Source organism: Chelmon rostratus, chromosome 16 (assembly GCF_017976325.1).
Source record: "Chelmon rostratus isolate fCheRos1 chromosome 16, fCheRos1.pri, whole genome shotgun sequence".
NCBI lineage: Eukaryota > Metazoa > Chordata > Actinopteri > Chaetodontiformes > Chaetodontidae > Chelmon > Chelmon rostratus.
Genome location: NC_055673.1, coordinates 13,266,187 through 13,283,213, shown reverse-complemented (window position 1 = coordinate 13,283,213; position 17,027 = coordinate 13,266,187). Strand labels below are relative to the sequence as shown.

Sequence of the window (17,027 nt, the reverse complement as noted above, 5' to 3'; positions counted from 1 at the left end):
AGGTATCCACCCTTTCATGCATCATCAACAGACACTGGAGTAAAGCGTTTATCATGTGAGTCAGAAGTGTTCAGCAGATGGCGATCTCAACTCCTGTTCAAGATGAATTAAAACCGGAAGTAGAGGTATTTGGCATCCAAAATAAAGTCCAGGTAAGACTGTTTTTTGCGTCTTAACCCTTATAATTAATCTCTTGAAATGTGAGGTCACATCAAATGCATCTCTTTTTATTGATTTGAAGCCAGATATTGGAGCTCCAGAACCTTTACTATACTGTGCTTATGCAAGGTAATACCTGTTCTTTAAGGAAATCTCGACGAGACACCTTGTATGTACTGAAAGTGTTATTGGTGGTTATTGAGTCTTGAGTCATTTGAGTCAGACTGTTAATGTATGTTTTTGCACGAACAAGAGGAGCAAATTAACTTGCAGAGGGACCCCTCGGTGGGGAAAACTGATTAGATAATGGCTCCCTCCAGTATTTTTATTTGATCATTTTTAATGTTGTTTGCAACTTTTAAGATGACTTTTTTACTTCAAATTAAGTGGCAATGAATTTGAAGTATTTTTAGGATTTCTGGGAATTTAATTTTAGTTCCAGTTGCCAACTTTGCCCAGTCAGTTATGTGGTCACAGTTAGATATTTCCTGTAAAATGACACCATCAATGATTGTGCAGAACAAATTTCATGTGAACTGCTTGCAGCATGTTAAACCAACTTACTCTCGCATGAATACTCATATTTTGAAGGTTGTAGCCGGATGTGGTGATCTAACATTTCTGTGCAACTTGACACACTGATACAGATGAATCATGTCCTGAGTATCAGGACAGCTGTTTGTGGAGCTGCTGAAGCTGTGCATCAGTGAGCGTCTGAGTGACAGATTACGAACAAGACAGTGACCAGCATGGATTTAAACAAGAAGTGCATTTACACAGTGAAGGTTCGTTTTGTTGTTTTATCCTTTTGTAACGTGCTAGTGCATCATTAAAGGGGAAGTCCACCCATTTTAAACATCCAAGTCTGTTTACAGGTCTGCAGCATGAGAAAAGCTGTACGAAGTGGTGCTGTTGGACTGAATGGCGCTATACTGACGTGTTTCTATTATTTTTTCCCTACTCCATTTATATCAGTGCGGGAAGGCTACAGTTTTCTGACACTATTCAAGTTATCCTGTAGTTAGCAGCTGAGACAAAAGATGAGAGATGCAGTTAGTGATGAAAAAAGAGGCATAATTTATAACCCATAAAAAACAAACTCCCTAATGTTGTAGTCACGATTTAAAATGTGTTTTACATATTCATACTTGAATTTGCACAAACTTTATTACTGTATGATCTGTTACACGCAGTTGTTATGAGTTTGAATCCGACACTATGCGGTTGCCATGACGACGAAACGTCAACATCGCCCCTGTCGGAGTTCTCGTGCAGTGGCTGTCCGGCTTCCCACCTCTAAAAATGTCGGAAATGTCTGCTATGAACAGAAAGTTGATACAAGCTCTGGCTGAGACAATCTCAAAACAAGTGGAGCACTGTGAGTATTCAGTTTAAACTTTTCTAACGCGTTTATCTCATGCTGAGATGTTGTGTTGCACCTTCCGGTATGCCTACGTTTCACTGTCTTAACGCTACCACCTAGCTACTATGTAACTGCAACCAAAAAACTCAAAATGTCACACAGCTAGTAGAACTACTGTTTCAATCATCTCAGTCAATAAAACAGAGGTGGAGTTCCTTATTCGAGAGTTTAACGTGCTTTTGGGGGAGCCGACTGTTCCTAGCAGGGCAGCTAGCGGCCTGGACAGAGGGAGGTTCAGGAGCATACTGCACAACAGCTTCGGCATGACCGACGACATGATCATGGATGGAGGTATTCTGTCTGTTGCTGATCGATACTTGAAAAGAATACATATTTGCCTTGGCACTGGATGACAGGAAAGATGCAGCGAATTTGGATTGTTTGATAACCTGGACATGTTCCGAATGCTCCTGATTATCTGTCCTCCAGTCTTCAGGACATTTGACAAAGACAACGACAGCTTAATCAGTATGAAAGAATGGATTGAGGGGATGTCTGTTTTCCTGCGAGGGACCATGGATGAAAAAATCAAATGTAAGCTTTCAACCCACATGAAAATCGGAGTTATGTGCTGTTGTCAAAATAATAATTCTCCCCTCTTTGCACTGCTCAGACTGCTTTCATGTATATGACTTGAACGCTGACAACTACATCTCCAGAGAGGAGATGTTCCATATGCTGAAGAACAGCCTCATCAGACAGCCCACAGAGGAGGACCCAGATGAAGGAGTTAAAGACCTGGTGGAGATCACCCTCAAAAAGATGGTGAGGTGATGGATGCTGCTGGCCCATTGGTTTAAAAGTCTATACCTTGATTTACTTCTGCATATGCTCTCCGCATCACCTCCAAACTTTAGATTGTATGCACCAGAGCGAGCCCAGCACATTGTTGTTTGTTTTTGTAGGACCATGACCATGATGGCAGACTGTCTTTTGCTGACTTTGAAAAGGCAGTGAGAGAGGAGAATCTATTGCTTGAGGCTTTTGGAACCTGCCTCCCTGACACCACGGTAATCACTAACTAAATTTGAAAAATCAAAATTTTCAAATGTAAAAATAAAATTTATATTGTTAAGTCAGCAATTCTTAATCTCACAGACTATTTTCTTCTATTTTCAGAGTATTGAGGCATTTGAACAGCATGTATTTCAGGAACAACTGGAACAATGAAGAAATCACATCCATGTGCATTTTCAACTATGTAGTCTTTAATAAGAGTGTTAATAACTGTTTGCACTGTGATGCAATATTTTGTAAATAAAAATAAGATGCCAAGAGAAACACTTTGAATGCTCATTTTCCAAATGGGAGCAGAAATTTCTGCATGAAGTTCAGCATCAACGCAGCTCACTTGATCAAATCCGACGACGTGGTTTCACCTTTTTCTCCACTGGTTTGGGGTCAGGAACTGATTCCACCTAAGAAACATGACAACTGATTTTACTGACACAAATAAAGGTATTAACATTACACTGAATTTCCTTGACGACATTAGATTTCAGGTTACCTGTTTCATTGTGTTCCTGATCAAGCTTACTGTTGTGTTGAGCGACTCATCCTCCATGTCTAGTTTGGGTGGTTCTGGTAGCTTTGGCCCAATAAATGGCTCATTGCTTGTAGTAACACCAGTCAGCGAGTGCTCCTCAGCCTCCTTCATCTTGCGTTTCCTGTTCTCCAGATGTGTGGTCCGTGGGACAAATCTGACTGAAGACTGATTTGAGGTCAGTCTGTGTGCTGTGCCTCTGTCTCTGTCTGAAGAGGTTTGGCTGGAGCTTGAACTCAGTGCTGGCTGCTGTTTTGTGTTAATGATGGCATCATGTAATGTCCCCATTTTGTCCTCTGTTTGTATAGTTCCATGCTGATTTTTATGTCTGTGGTAATGATATTCATGGGGAGGTAAAGGCAGAAGAGGAAAGCTTGAATAGTGGCTGATGTTTGAAGTCTCCCCTGTATTATCATTGTCGTAAGTTTTATCATCTCTGGTGATGGTCGTCTCTGATGTGGTGGCTGTGTCTGCTGACGTGGGCTCCTTGTTTACTGCCTCCTTCTGTTCCTTTTCTCTTGCTTTGGAACGACAATATTAGAGAATAAAAGACAGTTTCAACAAAGAGTTGTTTAATTTTTAATTAAGTATTTCAGGACTGTGGTATAAAACTGACAAAAGAACAGACAAAACATCTACAACATATAAGCAATTTGAAAATGAGTGCAATAAAATGTGTATTCTTCATGAGTAAGTCTATATTTGACATCAAAGTGTACCTTTATTCTGAACAGCCCTGATCACATATCTCCTCCTGTCCTGCAGCTTTAGCCTGGTGTCCTGCACTGTCTCATATTCTGGGACGTAGCACACATGCAGCACACCACCATAGAAACTCTTCTCATCCATGTGCCTTTTGGCTGCCCTGAAACAGACGTTTCAGCAAAAACATTCAGCAAGTATTTTCAACGTTGCAATTGCAGTAGTATAATGAGCTGGATATGTGCAATCCTGAACCTGGCACTGGTGAGTTTCTCGAACTTGACAAGGTAGACCTCCGTGAACTCCTCAGCAGGGTACTCGTCCAGGGGCCTGTACTCCTCCACAGCTCCGTACAGGGCACACAGTTGGATCAGCTCTGTCATCACTCCAATGGCTGGGACCCCTTGGACCATCAGGTAACGAGACTCTAAGTTGATGGTGTACACCTGATGATGCACAATATAATGACAGTTGCTCGACAATGTATTTGCAACAGTAGGCTATTTGTATAGTCTATCTAGCTATACTGTACGTGACATTTGCTCACTAGCTACAGCAGATGTACAGGAGTAACAGTGTCTCATAGCTTGAGATACATTGTGTGTTCCTACTGATATTTAGCATGTTCGTACCTTAACAGCTTTCGCTTTCCTTCCCTCTCTGTATTTTGGTCGAGAAATGCACACTTTACGCTGTTCGTGGTGTCTATAAACCTCTGGGACGCCCCAACATCCTGAATTGTTGCTTATAGGTGCCGCCATGTTTCTGGATAGATTTTCCTGCTTGAGGCATTTCAAAATAAGAGCGCTTTCTCCTCAAATGCGCATGCATCTTTGGCGTGTCCATTTGTAAAATCTTATTTTGAAAATTGGTTTGACTCTGTATCAGCTGCTTTGGTCTAGCTGGGCACACCGAGCACATCGATCAACGATGAGTTTGATGTCTAATTTAACGTTAGCAGCGTATTTTGCCTTGTAGAGCTAGTCAGGCTATGTGCAAATTATGTTCAGTAATCAGGGCATTCAACCCGTAACTGTTGTTTTTAACAACACAAAAAACTGTTTTCTTCACCTGCCCTCGAAGTTGACATCGCACCTCTCCCTGAACGAGGTAACGTTAAGTTGTCTTAGCTAACATTAGCTATCCAGTTGTCAGCTAATATTAGTGGAAATTTAGTTTGGTGGAACGACGCTCAAGCAAACCGTGTTGGTCTGTTTTTTTGTGTGTCTTGCGTTTGTTGTGCGTTTGGTGTAGCTTCACATGCAGTAATTGTTTCTGTCAATACGAGCCAAAGTTAGGTCCCGTTGTTTACATTAACGCTAAGTTACTGAGGCTATGTCAGCGTGCTCACTAGCATGAAGTTTTTAGTGACACGATACCGTCACATGTCTTGCTGAAGACATCCTCTGACAGACCTATCAGAGGATTTGATATACAGTTAACTATGTCTGGCATTTAAAAATGCATCCGTCAACACCAATTGACAGGAAAGAGTTGTGTGCTGTTAGCAGCAGCAATGTAAGATTTAATCCATGTGGTCTGTCTTTGGGTTTAATAACAATTCAGCCATTAGTGACGTGTAATGAATAATCGGTAAGAACATATGGTACATTGTCTTCTCAAAGATGCAAGCAGTGTGGTAATTAGTCTTTCCCTCTTATTCCATTCTTGTAGTAGTTTCCTTGCAGTCTCACTTGGTGGTGACAAAACTTTATATTTCAGATGGAGCAGGGGAGTGAGTAAATTTCAGTGCCTTCTAATAAAGTACTGCATGGTCTATATCCTGTTTCGGTGTGATCGATTAGCATCTTTATAAATCAACTGTTATATGCAATTTCAAGTTTTCTGTTTGGCCTGTTGGTCTGGATAATTATTGGCTCAACCTTCCAGTCTGACATCTTTATACAGGACAGGAATCAAACTTGTTAGTGATTGTTAGTCCAAGCTGTGTAAAATGGCTTAGTGTAAATGATCCTTTTTTGCTTGCAGAAAAAAGATTGTGATACAGAAGTGTCATAGGTAATCAAAAGAGTACTGGAATATAACTTTGTGTGTCTTTATGCAGAACCAGGCATTGGAGTTGTCCTGGGGCCATGGATCTCCAGTTTTCCTCAGCTGGACTCACAGCAGATCCTCCTCCAGCCTGGACAGCCATACAGTGGAGCTCTGTCGACAACTGGGAGAAAAGCTGGGCCTGAAAGATGGAGAGCAGGTACAGCTCAACAGTCAGCAATTTGATCTTTTGAGCTCTGTTTCCTATCCAAATAGTCCACAATTACATGTCCTGGCAGTCTTTTGACATCTTAAAGAAAGTTTCAGTAGCTGTATAGACTGATTAGATGTTTGTATTGCCTGACTGGTTGTATGGTTTCTCCCAGGGTTTTCTGAGGCCATGTCACCAGGTCTCATCAGTGCATCAAGTGTTTGTGGAGCCCCTGTCATCTGATGACTGGGAAATATTGGTGGGTGATCATAGTGACCTACACTAAGATTGATAGAGTACTGGAATATTTTACTTAAGATGGCGCTGTACGAGTGGCAGGTAGTTACAGCATCTTATCTTACTAAAGTAAACATACTGTTACTTTAAAATACATTTTACTCAAAATAATTGCTTGTGTTATAATGTACTCTGATAAAAGTAAGTCAGTTGAAAGTGTGTACACCAGCAGAACACCATCACGCCACAAAGCCCTTGAGTCCAAACCAACAATAACTCCCTCTTCTCTCTGGGCATTTTCAAACTTTATCAATAAACAACCACCTTCCTCAGAGAGGATAAAATTCAGGAAAAAAATGACCTACAATAAATAGAATGAGCTGTGTGCTGCAGCCGGTACAAAAAGTATTATTACGATAAATTAAATAACCTGCCCTCCAATGCAAAGGAATACACAAGGGGTAGATCTGTGACCTAAAAACACATCAAACAATATTTTATCATCTGTTTTCTGTGACTCAAACCCCCAGGAGCTCCACAGTGCCGCACTGGAGCAGCAGCTGCTCGATCAGATCAGAGTGGTTTTCCAAGATGCTGTGTTTCCTGTGTGGGTGGACAGCCACACAGTGATCTACATCCAAATAGGTTAGAGCTAATACAATAATTATTGTCTTTTGTGTGCAGCAAATAGTCTGTTAAAACTGCTTCTTCCAATCTCAGAAATTAATGGAGAGAAGGATACCAAACGTGCACTCTGGTGCCTGTACAGTTTGTGTCAGTGCTCTGAACCACAGTTGTATGGGCTGTTATGTTATTATCCTAAGACATTGTGTGGTTATGCTGAGTTAACATTTGTTAACTCCTTTTGTTTAAATTTGATGTATTGGTTGTATTCAGACAGTATTAATGAATACAGCTTGATTTTTGACTCTTGCAGCATCGATTTCGCCATCTGTGCCCTATGGTCGCCTGGAGCAGTCCACAGAACTAGTTGTCTCTCCTAAGAGCCGCCCTGGAGTTGGCAACCTTAGTGGTTCTTCAGTGAGAGCCAGCGAGAAGCAGCATTTTCACAGACGGCAGAATGTGGATCATTCCACCGCCTCAGGGCCGTCTTTAGAGAACACGTTCCCCATTCCTCAAAGCCACCAGTGGGGTGGCATAGCTGACCTGAAGAGCCTGCTACGCTATGTGATAAAGGGTACTTATGACCCAGTTAAAGAGCTACCACCTGTACCCGACATCCCTGCCCTCCTCACTGACTCTGTCTACAGAGTGTGTGGTGCACCTCCAGGCTCTCTTTGCACTATAAGCAATGTTGCAACTGGTGTTATTCACTTCTTTCCTCTGAGCCATGTGTCGAATGCTGGGCTAGCTGGAGGTCAGTCCCCAGTGACTTATGGCCTGCTCTCCAAAGTTCCTTCCCCTAAAGAAGCGAGAGACAGAGCCAAGCAGGCCATGGAGAAAAAGAAGAATGCAGGAGTTAGTAAAGCTGCCACTACTGTGGATGGACGAGAGGAGCTGAAAGAAGAGGAAGCCATGGTGGTCAGGGTGGTTTGCCATGGTACTGAGAATCTGGCAGGCAAGGAAAGAAGTCACAGCAAGGGAGAGATCCATCGTGGAAGAGTATGGGTGAGTATGTAGTTGTAGTGGATTTGTTTATCCACTTTAACCTCTAACCAAAGATTAATAACAGATGTACGTTTACTGTAGCTTAGTCCACTGCTTCTTTATATGATGCCATATCTCTTATATATGATTGTGATTTTTCAGATCCCTCAGCCCTTGGCCATCAGGTTGAATATCATCCCACATTCAACCGTTAGAATTAAACCAGTCAAATCAACCATCAAAGTAGCCTCCTCTATTCACCTACAGCCACTAAAACCACTGGTAAGTGCTGGAGTAGCCATATGTGGTCACAGTGTGGTGTTAAGAGATGTTTTAGTCAATTTGCTTAATGGTCAAAACTGCATTAGACTTTATCTACCTCTTCCTACCTTTTCCTTATGTCCATTTGATTTTTGGCATTTTCTCTTCAGCCTGAGGAGGATGATGAGGAGATCCGGACAGCTTTCCTTGGTTGGCTGCACACTCAGAGTCATGAACCTTTAGCCTGTCTGACTGCACGATGTGGCAACATCATCTTACATGGAACTGATGGTGCTTCATTCTTCTTTTACTCGTCATTTTACAAATCCGCAGATGGCAGTATGATAAAATTGCCAATATACTGAATGCCAAAGAGTTTAAAAATTACATAATTAACATGTTAAATGGTAGTACCTTCAGCTTCAATAAAAGTAACTGTTCTGCCATCGTTTTTCTTATTTATAGCAAAGTTAGAGTTCGCTTTAACTGTGCTGAAACCAGAAGCAGAGAGCGACCCTCCAGACCAGCTGTTTTTACTAGCACCCTCTGTTATCCAGAAGGAAGACATACAGGTATTAGCATGCATGTCATGCAGCCCCATAAAACAGATTGCTGCACGCAGGTCTTCTGTGCATAATGGATAACACAAAATCTGTCAAACTCTCTGTGGTGCAAAAGCTCACACTTGCCACTGTGTGTCAACTACAGGTAGACAGAGAGCCAGTGACCCTGACATCTGTGAAATCTATAGCTGAAACACCCAAACCAGAGCTGCCCTCTCTCAGTGTTCTCGGGTAAGCATGCAGCTATTTGTGAGCCTGTATGTAATTTCAAGTCTCTCTATAACTCTCACTCTGTCATCTGTCCCCAGTGGGATCGATGAGCTCAGTAGGACTGGATTCGAGTTCATCTCCCACAGCCTTCTGGGTAGTCCCCTCTCACGAGAGCTTGGTACAACTGGACGGGGTCTCCGAGGAGGAGCTCTACTCATTACTGGTACCAAGGTATCACTGTACATAACCATAATAATACTGCTCACAACACAGATATCTACACTTGACAGAGAACAAATTAAAATATATATATCAGCCTGAACTCGTCAGACAGACTGCAAAGAATCTATGTATTTTATTGCATTTTTATCCATAATAGTATTACATTTCTTAGTATACTATGTAACATGCTGTATACTGTGTTGTTGTGTTTCCTCACAGGGGAGTGGAAAGAGTACTGTGTCCCGAGCCCTCTGTGGAAAAGCTCAAGAAGATCTGGATGCACATGTGGAGGTGGTGGACTGCAAAAAACTACAAGGTTAACAGATTCTCCATGAACATACTTCGAATTAAAGGAAACGAGTTCAGTGTATTTATTAGAGAAATTTTATTTTTACTTTCAGGAAAAAGGGCAGAAACAGTGAGACAGATGTTGCAGGATATTTTTGAACAGGCAGAGTGGAGGCAGCCTTCAGTTGTCCTCCTTGATGATTTGGACCACATGACTGGGGCACCAACCTCACCAGAACATGAGCATGGCCCTGAGGCGCTGCTGCAGCTGCACATTGCACAGAGTAATCCATTACTTTATTTTATATGCGTGTGTAAGTAGGGTAATGTCTGCTGCTATTTACAGGCCTTGATGCTGATTCCTCTTGCTTGTTATGGCTGCAGGTTTGAAGGATGTGGTGGATGAGGTGGTGGTTCATTCCAGCCTGGTGTGTCTGATCATCACCAGCCAGAGTGAACATTCCGTCCACCCCTCCCTCACCGAGGTGCAGGGCTCCCACTTCATCCAGGGCTTTGTGCACATCCAGCCACCAGACCAGGTCAGTACACAAATACACACACAGACATGCACACAGTAGTAAAGGTAAACTTAAGAAACCAACAGCTATGTTGTTTGCTATTGTTTGTAGGCTCAGAGAGCAGAAATCCTGCGCCATCTGATCCTCAAGAAATCCAGCCTGTCTGAGGAGACCTTACAGACTCTAGACCTGGCAGCTGTTGCCAAGGAAACAGAGGGATACACGCCCCAAGACCTAGTACTGCTGTTGGAGCGGGCTGTCCACGCTAACACTGTACAAAGAGGACACAGTGACCAGGGTGACACTACTCTAAAGAGCTTTCATAAGAAAGATCTATGTTGTTTATTTGTAGTTAAGCTAATGCGAGTTTATTGTACTCTGTGTCTCTCAGGTGTGTGTCTGTCATGGAGGGACTTCGTGCAGGCTCTCAAGGGATTCACGCCTCCCTCTCTGTGGGGCGTAGACCTCCACACCCCAAGTGGAGTTGGGCTGGAGAGGGTGGGGGGTCTGAGGGAGGTGCGACAGCAGCTAATGGACACTATACTACTCCCTGCTAAGGTCAGTGTGACTCATCACAAGATGAACAGGCGTGTTTTCAGTCAGATGGAAGCACTACTGTGCCACACAGGAGGAACGAAAGTCATGGAATTAAATACTAAAAGTGAATGTGATGACAGAACATTTATCATTTATCACAAGTTTTCACTTTAATGCCATGATTACTATTGTTTTTTTGTAAAGCTGTTAATAGTCTCAAGACAAATGATAGCAATCAAAGGGATGAATACTAATGGAAACAACTTTATTTGATTAAATTCAAAGTCACATGGAATATCATCTTCACCACTTTCAATTTCAAAGCCACTGAATTGATCATTTTCATGTCCTTCATTCAGTTTCAAACATTAACATCAGAACAGTTTCCTTGTTTTTAGGATAGAAAGTGATAAAGGATGAAATTGGGTTTGTGTTTAGCTAATTAACCTGACTTTAATGTATTTGTTGTTGTATTCAGCGGATCATTTCCAATTTAAAAGCAAATTTTCAAGTTCCAACACAATTTCAAGGTTTTTTTATGATTACGTTTTTGTTACTTCCACTTCTTGTACACGCGCCATAGTACCGTTATTAGAAAACGCAGTGGGTTATCCGGTGATTGGAGCCTTTGATTTGATCTATTTTTATAATGTAATTTCTGAAGCTGCCAGCGCTCTTCAATCTCTGAGCTGCTATTGTTTTGTTCCAAACTCATGAGCACGTCCTGGAAATTGAGGCCTTCAGGGCAGAGTACACAAACACCGTTATGAACGAGTCTTATATCTCTTAAAACTGTCCGTTTAAGAAGAAAGTGGACTTTGTGTAGTACATACCTCAAAGTTAGTGATGAAATTTTTCATGTTAACTGTTCAGTGTTTTAATTTGCTCCTGGTTGAACTCTGTTGACTTCATGGTATAATGATAAAACTTTTAGGACAAAAAGCCTCATACAGCTTCTGTTTTTTACATATTTTCTTACTTCACGTTCAATAGCGGTGGATGTAAGGACCTTTTTCACACATATTAACAGAAATACAAAAAAATGTAGTTTCTTAATAATTGATTGTCGGTCTGTGGTGTGTTGCAGTATCCCATCCTGTTCTCCAACCTTCCTATCCGCCATCGCTCAGGAATATTGTTGTATGGAGCTCCCGGTACAGGGAAGACCCTGCTGGCTAGAGCGGTGGCCAAAGACAGTGGTATGAACTTCATCAGCATCAAGGTAGGCTGGGCTTTGGATCTGCTAGTCAAAAAGAAGAGGACTGTTTCTTTCTTAATCAGAGCAGCCTGTATCCTCAGTGACGCAGGACTTTTACCTCTCTCTAGGGACCTGAACTTCTGAGTAAGTACATTGGAGCTAGTGAGCAGGGAGTCCGCGATGTCTTCCAGAGGTTAGTGAAGATCCACACTAAGTTACTTTCTTATAACTCCAGCAAACCTTTATAGTTGGTAGTTTTAATGAGTGACATTAAATATTCATAGCAATTCTAACCTCCACTAACATCCATTCACGGAGATGTAATAAAGCCCTTCCCTCTGTTTGCTGCAGGGCGCACGCTGCCAAGCCGTGCATCCTGTTCTTTGATGAGTTTGACTCGCTGGCCCCCAGGAGGGGCCACGACAGCACGGGTGTCACTGACCGTGTGGTCAACCAGCTTCTCACCCAGCTGGACGGGGTGGAGGGGCTGCAGGGTAGGTCACACAGCAGTATACCACATATTATGTGTCCTGTTTACTGAGAAAATTCACTTTAAAGAGCTGCAGACACATTTTCCAATCAGTGCTGCAGCCATGTTTCAAAAGAACATCAGACATTTTGAGAAATGCACTTTGCTTTCTTGTTGAAGAGATAACAAGAAGGCAGTTGAGAATGCCAAGCTAGCTGTTTCCCCCTGCTTCCACTCTTTATGCTAAGCTAAGCTAACCATCTCCTGCCTCCAGCTTCATATTCACTGGACAGACATAAAGTGTCGTCTATCCACTCATCCAAGGAAATGAATACCCTTCTAGGTATTTTTAAAATGACAAATTATTCATTTGATTCAAATAGACAACAATCCTTCATGTTTGCATTTGTAGGTGTGTATGTGCTCGCAGCCACCAGCCGTCCAGATCTGATTGACCCGGCCCTGCTGAGACCTGGACGACTGGACAAATCTCTCTACTGCCCCCCTCCTGACCTGGTCTGTTCATTTTTGTAACACTTTTAATACACTTTCAATACACAATTTATGTTATTGTGAACAGTTAAGGGAGTAGGAGATGGACTGATCTCCAAAATGTTAAAGTTAAAAAAAAGTTAAAGATGAAACATTCTCTTCTACATTTTAAGCAGGATCAGTGTGATATTTTTGTTTTGAACAATTTTAGAGTGGAAAAAAGGATAGAAGCACAATGCAAAAGTTTGGGCATCCCAAGAGATTTGAGCTCTCAGATAACTTTTACCAAGGTTTCCGACATCAATCAGCCTGTTAGGTCTATGGCTTCTTCACAATATCATTAGGAAAGGCCAAGTGATGCAAATTTCAAAGCTGTATAAATACTCTGGCTCCTCAAACCTCATCCCAGCAATCAGCAGCCATGGGTTTCCCTAAGCAGCTGCATAGCACTCTGAAATTGAAATAATTAATGCCCACCAAGCAGCAGAAGGCTATAAGAAGATAGCAAAGTGTTTTCATGTAGCTGTTCCCTCAGTTCATAATGTAATTAAGAAATAGCAGTTAGCAGGAACAATGGAGGTCAAGTTGAGGTCTGAAAGACCAGGAAGGCGTTAAAAAGAACTGCTCGTAGGATTGCTAGAAAGGCAAATCAAACTCCCCATTTGACTGCAAAAGATCTTCAAGTAGATTTAGCAGACTGTGGAGGGGGGTTCACTCACACAAATATGAGCTTCATGGAAGAGTCATCAGAAGAAAACCTTTTCTGCATCCTGATGTTTGCAAAGGAACATCTGAACAAGCCTGATGCATTTTGAAAATGAAAACCGTGGACTGATGAAGTTAGTATAGAACTCTCTGGGTGCAATTAGCAAAGGTCTGTTAGGAGAAAAAAGGATGCAGAATGTCATGAAAAGAACATCTCATCAACTGTTAAGCACAGGGTGGATCGATCATGCTTGTGTTGCAGCCAGTGGCAGGGGGAACATTTCACGGGCGGAGGGAAGAATGGATTCAATGAAATACCGGCAAATTCTGTAATTAAACATCACAATGTCTGCAAAAAGACAAAGGTGAAAAGAGGATGGCTTCTACAACAGAATAATGATCCTAAACACACCTGGACCTCAAGAGGCACAAGCTGAAGGCTTTTGCAGTCTGACCTAAACATCATTGAAATATGTAGCTGGACCTCTAAGGAGCAGTGCATGCAAGATGGTCCAATAATCTCATAGAACTAGAAGCCTTTTGTAAGGAAGAGTGGGCAAATATCCCCCAAACAAGAACCGAAAGAGTCTTAGCCAGTGGAGATGTTAGGAAGTACCGACCATGCACGGTGATCAAAGGGCACTTGACCTGTGCTTCAGGTCTTTTTCCAGTTTTGTTATTTTAAAACTGCAAAAGATGGAAATAAAAAGCAATCTCGCTTGAAATATGAAAGGAATGTATTATCTTTAACTGCATGCTGTTTGGAAGTCAGGTCATCTTTCCATAACGAAATGAATGTTCAGTGATGACTCAAGTCAGCTGTTGACAAACTATTTCCTCTTGTGTCACATTTCCAGGAGGCTCGCGTGGAGATCCTGAAGGCTCTGAGCGCCGGCCTCGCCCTGGCTGCCGATGTGGACCTGGAGCAGCTGGCAGCGGCGACCGAGCAGTTCACCGGAGCGGACCTGAAGGCCCTGCTCTACAACGCCCAGCTGGAGGCCGTCCACAACAGCCTGGGCTCCAGCACGCCGCATGTACGCCTACTGTACTCACAAGACAAGTCACTAAAGAGCTCATTTGGTTGAGGTGGGCTTGCCTTGGGCTAAAAAGCAGGAAGGCAGGGGACTGCTGGCCAGTCCATTTTTAAATTATTTATGAAGCAGCCAAGCATAGTTTTTTTTGTTGTCCCCCAGGGCTAATTAAATGAGAAGTTTTGTATGCATCTCAGCATGTGTGAGCTGCTCTACTTGTTATTCCATTATCAGTTTATAACACAATTCAAATTATCCCCCACCATGGCTACAAGGATATGATTTAATAAGTTCAACAGCTACCGGAGGCAGAGTGATCATAAATCTAAGCTGTCGTAAACTGCAGTAACACAGTCAAGCCACTATGCGTGTTCATTTGTTTTTTTTGACACTAAACCCTCTGTTTGTGGGTGATAATCAGGAGCTGACCTCTGGCTCAGAAAGCGACATGAGCCTGTCCTCCATGATCTTCCCGAACAACTGCAGCGGCTCAGATGATTCAGTGGGGGATGGGGACCCAGGCGTGGGGATGGACCACTCCATGGTTCTCCTGGACCCCAGCGACCTACAGGTAGAAGACGAACATCATCGTTCGAACGTCTGGAGGCTCTACTTTGGCAGCTCCTATGAGTCAGAGTTGGGGAATTCACCGATTTCAGGACTGGTGAGCTCTTCAGTAATTTATGATTCAATTTGCAGCAAATTCTTGACTTTACTAAGGATGGTTAGGAACTGGATTGATCCGCTTCTAAAGATAATACTTAAAAATATTAGAGTAATATTATCATATTGGCTCTGAGATCTCTGTACAAACTTTTGTGATGCAGTGTTGCAGCGTAAACTGAACATTTACACAACATGTGCTGACTTCAGTCTTCTGTAGTCACATTAATATGCATTACGATACTATATTGACACAGATCTGCGTAATTATGCTGTTCTAAATACAGTGGTGCGATTCAGTGCTCAATTCTCTCATGACTTTTGCATCTGTCCATTTTCTCTCCTCTGCCTCCCTTGACAGAACTCGCAGTGCGTCTCTGGACCCAACTCCATGACCCATGACTTTGCAAGGGCATCTGTCCGCGACCCTGGCAGCTCACTCCCACCCGCTTACATGCCCTCGCTCCAGAGCGGGTATGAAGAGCTCGGCCCGGAGCAGCTGGAGAGTCTACAACAAGACGTTAATAACATCAAGAACAACTGCAGGAGAGCCAACGTAGGTGATAGGAAAACATCTACGTGATGTTGTATTCTGGTTGTTTTGTTTCTGTTCTGGTGCTTTCTATAAGAATCCGTTCAACACTGCAGCCTTTAGTCCTGCACTACTATACCCATGGCTACTGTATCAACCAGTGTTGTGAGATTCTTATGCAAGCTACTGTGTGTGTGCGTAGGAGGACTGTGTCCGGGTGCATTCAGCCTCCAGCCAGCCGGGCCTGCTGCTGCGTCCGGCTCACGTGAACTCCGCCCTGGCTCTGACCAGACCGTCTCTCAGCAGAGCCGACTGGAACAGATACACAAAGCTGTGAGTATGAGGACACCAGACTGGACTGCACTGCAACAACAACAACAAAAAAAAAAAGATTATGTCTTTAATAGTTTCAGCTGGTTATGAAATCTGTCAAGCATATAATGAGCCATTTAGAGTCTCACCTACAGCAGGAAATGAAAAACATTTGACAAATTGGTGTTTCAAAGCTGTTGCCAGGTAGCAGCAATAGAGGAATATGAATCATTATTATAATCATTCTCACTGTATCCAGCGTTTTTCATCAAGTTGAATTACTTTGTTGTGTATTTTGTGAATTCACTAGAATTATAGCTGAGCTGGAGCAGAGAAATTGCACCATTGCATCATCCATATATAGCTGTTGACTCATCTCTCATGTGTCAAGCGAAGGAATAAATATCTTGATAAAAGTTGATAAAAACAAAAAATTTTGTCGATGTTTCTTTGCGTTAGATCAGTCTATCAACTCTGGTGTTTGGTGTCTTATGGTGAATTTTAACTGGTTTAGATATGACATGAAAAATAAACTGTAATTTTAATGCATCTTTTTTTGTTAATGTCAGGTATGAAGCGTTCGGCGGTGCAGGAGACGGAAAACCTCTTCAATCAGTCACATTCAAACCTGGACAACGCGTGACTTTAGCTTGATCAGACATGTTGAGTTTGACGCAGCTAATCTGTTAATTTGATGTCAGTTAATAAAAGCTGTGATGCATAATAAAGACAAACAAACAGGAGAGTTTAACAGTTACAAAACAATGTAAATTAATCTAACCTTTGTTTAAATGCTTCCTACTGACTTGAATGAGACATTTATCTACTTTAAATGTAATTACTGTACATATGTATAATAAGTATAAATTATCTAATTGTTCAAATTAAACATTAAATCTTTCTACAACTCTTGCCTGCATTACATTATTTTCTGTTTACAGCCACTGGATGGAGAAAACACATTTTTCTTAATTTTATGACCTTATCTAAACTTGAGCTTAGTGAGCTCAGACCAAATCTTTGTTTTTTCAGACTTAGCTTGACTTTAAACAATGTTTTGGTTTGCTATCTTAGCGAGAAGTATTGAATTACTTAAAGGTCCTGCACAGTCAGACAGGTGTTTTCAGTCATTCTAATGAGGCGTCTGCTCA

The 17,027-nt window shown here is 42.1% G+C and overlaps 3 protein-coding genes across 5 annotated transcripts; 2 read left to right on the top strand and 1 right to left on the bottom strand.

Moving 5' to 3' along the window:
* Positions 1-116: 116 nt before the first annotated feature.
* On the top strand, positions 117-2,848 carry efcab1 (EF-hand calcium binding domain 1). The gene is made up of 7 exons (XM_041955548.1): positions 117-944; positions 1,353-1,537; positions 1,715-1,873; positions 2,012-2,116; positions 2,196-2,347; positions 2,488-2,592; positions 2,702-2,848. Exons 2-7 carry the CDS (start codon positions 1,462-1,464, stop codon positions 2,750-2,752), a joined length of 648 nt encoding a protein of 215 aa, XP_041811482.1. The 5' UTR covers positions 117-944; positions 1,353-1,461; the 3' UTR covers positions 2,753-2,848.
* On the bottom strand, positions 2,775-4,595 carry rbm48 (RNA binding motif protein 48). 2 transcript variants are annotated; one of them, XM_041955546.1, is made up of 5 exons: positions 4,460-4,595; positions 4,083-4,273; positions 3,845-3,990; positions 3,090-3,646; positions 2,775-3,000 (listed from the first exon to the last, which is right to left on the bottom strand). In XM_041955546.1, the coding sequence occupies exons 1-5, from the start codon at positions 4,586-4,588 to the stop codon at positions 2,938-2,940; spliced, it is 1,086 nt and encodes a 361-aa protein (XP_041811480.1). In that variant the 5' UTR covers positions 4,589-4,595; the 3' UTR covers positions 2,775-2,937. The 2 variants fall into 2 exon arrangements, with proteins under 2 accessions (XP_041811480.1, XP_041811481.1); XM_041955547.1 differs by having other exon boundaries at positions 4,083-4,230; positions 4,460-4,589.
* A 156-nt stretch (positions 4,596-4,751) lies between these two features.
* Positions 4,752-16,772, top strand: pex1 (peroxisomal biogenesis factor 1). Of its 2 annotated transcripts, none has more exons than XM_041955399.1 (24): positions 4,752-4,937; positions 5,899-6,039; positions 6,206-6,289; positions 6,798-6,912; positions 7,205-7,896; positions 8,038-8,157; positions 8,307-8,427; positions 8,602-8,708; positions 8,845-8,930; positions 9,008-9,140; positions 9,351-9,447; positions 9,533-9,703; positions 9,804-9,958; positions 10,049-10,235; positions 10,329-10,495; positions 11,562-11,696; positions 11,801-11,865; positions 12,024-12,166; positions 12,554-12,657; positions 14,196-14,372; positions 14,791-15,033; positions 15,394-15,588; positions 15,767-15,897; positions 16,446-16,772. In XM_041955399.1, exons 1-24 carry the CDS (start codon positions 4,830-4,832, stop codon positions 16,528-16,530), a joined length of 3,762 nt encoding a protein of 1,253 aa, XP_041811333.1. In that variant the 5' UTR covers positions 4,752-4,829; the 3' UTR covers positions 16,531-16,772. The 2 variants fall into 2 exon arrangements, with proteins under 2 accessions (XP_041811333.1, XP_041811332.1); XM_041955398.1 differs by having other exon boundaries at positions 5,893-6,039.
* The last annotated feature ends 255 nt before the right edge of the window (positions 16,773-17,027 follow it).

Coding starts and splice junctions, on each gene's coding strand:
- efcab1 (XM_041955548.1), top strand. CDS start 1,462: ATGTCGGAAATGTCTGCTATGAACAGAAAGTTGATACAAGCTCTGGCT. Junction 2,117..2,195: donor CATGGATGAAAAAATCAAAT/GTAAGCTTTCAA, acceptor TGCACTGCTCAG/ACTGCTTTCATGTATATGAC. Junction 2,593..2,701: donor CCTGCCTCCCTGACACCACG/GTAATCACTAAC, acceptor TTCTATTTTCAG/AGTATTGAGGCATTTGAACA.
- rbm48 (XM_041955546.1), bottom strand. CDS start 4,588: ATGGCGGCACCTATAAGCAACAATTCAGGATGTTGGGGCGTCCCAGAG. Junction 4,274..4,459: donor GGAAAGCGAAAGCTGTTAAG/GTACGAACATGC, acceptor GTGCATCATCAG/GTGTACACCATCAACTTAGA. Junction 3,001..3,089: donor TCAGGAACACAATGAAACAG/GTAACCTGAAAT, acceptor CATGTTTCTTAG/GTGGAATCAGTTCCTGACCC.
- pex1 (XM_041955398.1), top strand. CDS start 4,830: ATGTTCAGTAATCAGGGCATTCAACCCGTAACTGTTGTTTTTAACAAC. Junction 9,704..9,803: donor GCAGCTGCACATTGCACAGA/GTAATCCATTAC, acceptor TTATGGCTGCAG/GTTTGAAGGATGTGGTGGAT. Junction 14,373..14,790: donor TGGGCTCCAGCACGCCGCAT/GTACGCCTACTG, acceptor GGTGATAATCAG/GAGCTGACCTCTGGCTCAGA.